Source organism: Adiantum capillus-veneris, chromosome 19, assembly GCF_014529385.1.
Source record: "Adiantum capillus-veneris isolate H3 chromosome 19, ASM1452938v2, whole genome shotgun sequence".
NCBI classification, from domain to species: domain Eukaryota; kingdom Viridiplantae; phylum Streptophyta; class Polypodiopsida; order Polypodiales; family Pteridaceae; genus Adiantum; species Adiantum capillus-veneris.
The window spans coordinates 40,738,707-40,744,901 of NC_140949.1; the positions used below are offsets into that span (position 1 = coordinate 40,738,707).

Sequence of the window (6,195 nt, forward strand, 5' to 3'; positions counted from 1 at the left end):
GCCGAGATTCCTATATTTTCCTTAGCAACTTTTCCACATCTATTGGTGAGAAGGGACGTAAGAGAATTATGTTCACCTTCCAAATGTTATTCCTCTTGCTTACAATTTTCACATCATGTGCTTCTCATCACACATGCACTAGCCCATGGATGTGGGTTGGCTCCCGATACCACTGTTTGACAAGATTCGAGGTGCATTTTAGGGTTTGGACCAGTACTTTGCCCGTTTTAGGCCTGTTTATTATTTTTGGAATGAGGTTTTTATTTTTGGTCGTGGTATTTGACAGAGATATATGCCCGACATTACCCTGGCTCACTATACATGTGGCCTAGGGGGCTCTCTATCTTTTGTCTTGTATCATTCTTAGTCTGCCATATGAAGTTATTAGGCTTACCAACCTTTCATCCATCTCTCTTCTCCTTATGTAGCCCTCAATGAGCATGCTCCAAATGGAGATAACATGAAGAAAATTTACAAAGGAAAAGAACAATTTTGGTGACTGAAAGTGAGAGCTCATCACTAATAAAGTAGCTAGTGAGGAAGAAGCCATGAATTGGCTTTGCACCTCATCTTTATACCCTCAAACACACACACACAAAAGTAATAGATACATTTCCAACTTAATGAGCTCCTTTCAACAATGCACACAAGCTGGCTAAGAAAGATAACATATGTTAATTAATCTATCAACTAATACATGTACTAATCAATCTATGCCGCTTTCTAATCCAATCAACTTATAATTATAACGGTGTTGAAAGAGTGGTGGCAACATGCACAGGAAAAGAAAAAAACCGATATATATTCCACGCAAGCGCATATGCATGCATTTCACATTCATTGGATGAGGAAAGTGGATGAAGACAGCAAGTCTTGCTTTCAGTTTTGGGTTTGCATATTTGCCCACATAGAAACTAAAAGACTCGATACACACTTCAAGTCTTCTACTGCCTCGCTCTCTATTCTTCTTCTCTCTCAAGTTAGCTCAAGAGGCTACATATCCAACATAAAATTTATATTTTACAACTGGTCTTCCATACCTATGCTACAGTATTCCACCAATTTTTTTATAAAAAAAACATTTTCATGGCCTTGATTTTTATTGTCATACTAATGAGACAATCAGGATTGTGCCAAAATGTAAAGTCTCAAGGATTCAGAACTTAGATGCCCCATTTTGGCCCTTAAATGATAAGTTTCAATGAAATTACAATTGGAATTTTTCATTTTCAACAAGGAAAAGCATACTACATACCAAGACATGTGAGCACTAGCTTCCACTTACTTATGACCTGACATAAAACTTTAAAGGAAACCTATTTGCTTGTAAACTATCTTAAAACAGTTTTTATAATAAAAGCATCCCTTATGTATCAAATTATGCACTATTTCAAATTAAAATCCCCTAAAGCAAGAAAAAATTTAGTAACTCTTCAAGAAACAAATTGACCCTTATGTTGAACCCCCATTCTATCTTACATAATTTTAGTGACCCCTCCCTTCCCGCCCCGGAGAGTACATGCTAACAAGTGACGATGACAACTTCACAACTTACAATTCACAAAAACTGTCCCAATACCACAGCCCCATCTTCGAAACTATACCCAATTCCTTTGTAGAAGGAAGAGAAGGAAGAGCTCATGCATGGGGGATAGCAACTATCTTCATCTTTGATAAGGATTAGAGGAGCTTGAATTGCTATGAAGATATTTAAGAGACTCATTTTGGTGCACATTTCTGCATGAAAAGGAAACTTTGAACACAGTAGAAGCTTTACAAAACAATCTGCCAATGAGGGGCATATTGGTGTAGTTGTGCTCAACAATACAGCATTCTTCCAAAAGAAGTGTAAAGTCTCCAGCCATGGTACAACGATCATGCTCTATCAAGAAAGACGAAGAGACATTATCACCCACCCTTCTACCATCTTCGTTCCATTTTATATGAAGACACACTCCTTGGGCAAGCGATATTTGAATGAACCATATAGGAAACAACCGCATGCATTTCCTTCCTACACAACTTATGTTGCAAAAACCAATCTGCTATGAAAAATTCCCCCCTTGGATCTCTAAAAGGCATACCAAATGCACAGCTCTAACTTTACAGATAGGCTTGATTTGCAGATATGCAAAGTACTCGCTTCGAGTCACTTTGCATCATGCACCGGATCTGCATAGGTTTGCTAAACTATGACAAATGGCAGCAAACAGAGATGACAATCTCCTGATCATCATACCAAGCCATATCCACATGTGTCTAACCCTAGCAATTTACGAGGGTCTCCTCATCAATACCCCCACTTGCATTATCAACAATATTCAGGTCCAATCCACGTCCGGCCATTGTGCACGTCGAGATCCCTTTTGAGTCATTCATTGCCTCACTTACCCTCCCTCTAAACTCATTCTTCATATCAAAAGTTCCCACATTGACAGGGGCTTTGGAGAAGAGTGGCCTCTCCTCTCCATACTTGGCATCCTCTGCTGTGTCTACTAGAACCCTCTTATGAGGATGATGACCTAGACCCTCGGTTTGTGACATCCGCAAACTTAGGCAGCCTGGTGTGTTCATATTGTTGTCTTGTTGCAAGTCATTCAAACCTTTGAGATGCTCATCCGATCCAACATCTGTAACAAATAACCTAGATCTCTTCTTACTGAACCAATGTGAGTCCCCATGATCAGCACATTCAAGCCTCTCCCTCTGGGCCATATTTGTAAGACAGCTTTCAAATGAGCACTCTGCCATGGCACCGGAGTCACATTCTTCCGTTGTGTCATGCCTTCCTAGGGTGCCTGTTGGGATATCAACACAGACTTTCGCTGCCAACTCCGACAGCTCTGCTTGAGCTATTCCAAGTTCCATGCTTGAGATTGGCTGACCGGCTAAAGTTTCCTGCGCTTTTTCAAGTATGGATTGTAGATACCTTCCTTGAGCCTCGATGCGTACCTGTAAGCGTCTTTGAACCTACGCATAAAAAGTTCACTCAATACACTTTTCACTAGAGTAGTCATAGAGTTAACAGAGATATTTGGTACCTCAAGCTGCTCTTGTAACTTTCTCTGTACTTCTACCTGGATATGTAGCGCCTCCGTAATAGGCATCTTGCTGAAAGACAAAAGAGCTAGCTTTCAATTAAGGCGTGGCTGCTTGTATTCAAAACAATGGGTGTCGGAAATTCACTTACTGAGGTCCTGCTTGGTTTGACAAGGGCATTGATGGTAGCTCTGAAGCTCCTGCAAGTACTAATCAAATGAAAAGAAGCACATTTCAAGCGAATACGAAGTTTAATCCAGCCATATGTACGTAAAAGGACTACATTCTTACTGGCTTGTCCTCCGCCCAGGTGGCCATCTTTAATTGAATGCTTTCCCAACCGATATTTCTGGTGACATGTCAAGAAAAAAATATCAGGCAAACTCTGTTGATGACATTTAAGGTCAACAACATTCAAAAAGTAAAATATTACACCCAGATAACATTACCATAATACCTGAAGATGGCTTTTCAAGTGATACAGCGTGAGACCTTTTACGTTCATAAGCTTCATAACCAACTTGGGCGTAGCCTCTGCCAATTTAGTTGTTCTTACTCAGCCTCCAAAAAGCCAGTAAATTTTAACCCAATTCCAACAAAAAACCATTCTCATACTTTCCGCTCCTCCAAGCTGATCAACTGCATCTACAAATCGCTCATGGAGCTCAGCTGTCCAACGAAGCCGCGGCTTGGGGTCTGTTGAGAGAAAAAATGCCCCACCTTCTGAATTGATAGCTGAAGGCATTTGTGTTGCCAGTGGTTTCGTGAGATGAGGAGGACAAAAAGGCCCAGTCACATGTTGGCATGTATCCATACCATTCATCTGCATTGAAAGCATACAAGAGTCAGCAACCCTGCTAAAATCGCATCCCAAAAATGTAGAGAAAAAAGACAATGGATATTTGATGGTACAAAGAAAGTGACTTTGCCTTCATAACTTCACCCATTATAAATCAGACATTAGTTAGGCATAGTTGTGTATTCAGATAATCACTGAGAAGCAAAACAGATAACTTCTTTTTAACATTATGTTTAGACTGAGGAGAAGCTGAGATCTTTGCAAGGTACATGAAGTGCTAGGCAAATCACATGAAGCCGCCATGTGGAGGTTTATGGGTGTTGATATGGGATCGGTCGCAGGCTAGGAGGGCCTAGTTCAATAATTGCCAAGGTGCTTCCTGCAAGCCAACTAATAAGTTTCTCTACCAGACATTCAGCTGCATGCTCAGAAACAAAACTGCTTCTGCGCTCAAAGTGCAAAGATTTACATGTTATGGCTGGCAGAGAATAGGTTTTCTTTAAACCCCTCACCTCTACCAAGATTTTGTCAAATATAGGGGAACTTGAGCTTTTTCTGGATCCTGCCAAGCATATAGGAAAATGAATTTCATGTGTCAAAGCCACCGAATTTCAAGTTGCAATGACAACAGAAGAAACGACCCCGCAAGCAGGAGGCAAGCTAGTCTCACTCTAACAAAGATAGATCAGTTAAGCTTTCATCAGGCACGATTTATTTCTTGTAACTGAAAAGCTTAAGCCCGTTCACAATTCAGAACCATTCCTTTAAGTCGATTCACTAATGCCAAAGCTGCTGCCTAAATAAGCATATGCACCTTGATCCACAATGTCAGCATAGGAACTGAAGGCAACGCATCCAGCCATGAAATTACCGCAAACATACCTAAATATGCATGCGCCTCTCTCTATACAATGTTTTTTTGCAGTGAGGTCATGGGATGGGGTATTGACTAGCAGCCCGGGTTTGTCTTACTTTGCTAAAAAGCAGCAATTTCTTGTCAGAGATTTGAACCATCTGGGGATGATGAATGTATGGCCACCGTGCTTGCCAGCAATCGATTTCTCTCTCTCTCTCTCTCTCTCTCTCTCTCTCTCTCTCTCTCTCTCTCCTTCCTTCCTTTCCTAAGATCACAAAACCCAAGCTGATCAGGTAGAAGCGCAAGTTCACCTGTTTCCTGAGCAAATGGCAATGACGAGTTCCAATAGCTGCGGGTTTCAAAGGAAGCCAAGGGTGCGGAGATGAAGAGGGCAACGCAGGCATGCAGATAAAGATGCAGAGATGCCGTAACACAAGCTGCTGGTAGCTGGTCGATCGACGCGGACACCTGCAGAAGCCGAGAGAGCAAAATGTAGTTTGTGCGCGTCCACGAAAAAATGCCCGCAAGCCGCAAGAATACGCGCGGCGAATATGCTGTCCTTCTATTAAAGACAAGAGCTTCAATATTTTATTTAGGTCCTTATAAGGACCCCATCAATGCCTTTTGAAGAAGGTGATGCATCATGCCATCACGAGACAACCTCAATCATTAGCACCAAAAATGGAAGGCAATCAAGAGCCCTCTCCTCTCCTCTAGACTCAAGTTGAGAGTGCCACTCAACTCCTCTTGAGTATGTGGTTAACTAGTTAGGTTCGTAAGTATGAGGTTAGGTCCAGAAACTTCAGTCTCAGCTTAGGTTCGGACTTGCGGAGGTGTACCTTTTGCATAATGGGTCAGCGAGTAAATGGGAACAGCAGCTTAAGCCATTAGGTGTAGGCGTAATGAGGTTGAAAGATGAAATCAAGACAACATCTGCACAATGGTTGGAACAAACAAGATCATGTTCTAGATCCACCACATTATTGAGCCACCTCCCACCCTAAAAAACAAGGGACTTCCACGGAATTGTACTCCATCAATCTTATGAAGGGGTCTTCATTAAGGACCCTGTTGTTGTAGATAGTGTTGGGGGTCCGTGATGTGCCCCTTCGTAAATGTGGAGTGCTACTTGGTGTCATGGGTAGTCATATCCCAAGAAATGAGAGTTTCATGTAACTTCTCCTATACAAAGATGTTAACCCAAGAGATAAAACTTTCAGGTATTTCTTCTATATGGAGATGTACTTTTTTTTTTTTCAAACGGGTATGAGCTTTCAAGTGTGCCTGTTGTGTTGAAGAAAGAACAGTTGCAAAGTAAATGTTGCAATTATAGCAATGTGAAGCATCTGATTTGAGATGAGATTAAATGGTATGTGTGCAAGCGAGACGCATGGCTGCCAATAAATTAGTTACAAACATAGAGCAAAGAGAAGTCCCACCTCTACTGTTTCCTCTCTTTGAGGAGGTTGAAGCTTGGATGGATAGGGGTAGTGTTTCCGTG

General features: G+C 41.5%; 1 protein-coding gene across 3 annotated transcripts; it reads right to left on the bottom strand.

The window, feature by feature from the left end:
- Positions 1 to 1,690: 1,690 nt before the first annotated feature.
- LOC147433880 (protein PHR1-LIKE 3-like) lies at positions 1,691 to 5,241 on the bottom strand. 3 transcript variants are annotated; one of them, XM_086490507.1, is made up of 8 exons: positions 5,006 to 5,147; positions 4,351 to 4,400; positions 3,655 to 3,862; positions 3,497 to 3,573; positions 3,331 to 3,388; positions 3,191 to 3,248; positions 3,042 to 3,111; positions 1,691 to 2,970 (listed from the first exon to the last, which is right to left on the bottom strand). In XM_086490507.1, exons 3-8 carry the CDS (start codon positions 3,860 to 3,862, stop codon positions 2,266 to 2,268), a joined length of 1,176 nt encoding a protein of 391 aa, XP_086346633.1. In that variant the 5' UTR covers positions 4,351 to 4,400; positions 5,006 to 5,147; the 3' UTR covers positions 1,691 to 2,265. The 3 variants fall into 3 exon arrangements, with proteins under 3 accessions (XP_086346633.1, XP_086346632.1, XP_086346631.1); XM_086490506.1 differs by lacking the exon at positions 4,351 to 4,400 and having other exon boundaries at positions 3,191 to 3,239; positions 5,006 to 5,241; XM_086490505.1 differs by lacking the exon at positions 4,351 to 4,400 and having other exon boundaries at positions 5,006 to 5,241.
- Positions 5,242 to 6,195: the final 954 nt, after the last annotated feature.

Coding starts and splice junctions, on each gene's coding strand:
- LOC147433880 (XM_086490505.1), bottom strand. CDS start 5,098: ATGCCTGCGTTGCCCTCTTCATCTCCGCACCCTTGGCTTCCTTTGAAA. Junction 3,574..3,654: donor TCAGCTTGGAGGAGCGGAAA/GTATGAGAATGG, acceptor CTAAATTGGCAG/AGGCTACGCCCAAGTTGGTT. Junction 3,249..3,330: donor CCTGGGCGGAGGACAAGCCA/GTAAGAATGTAG, acceptor TCATTTGATTAG/TACTTGCAGGAGCTTCAGAG.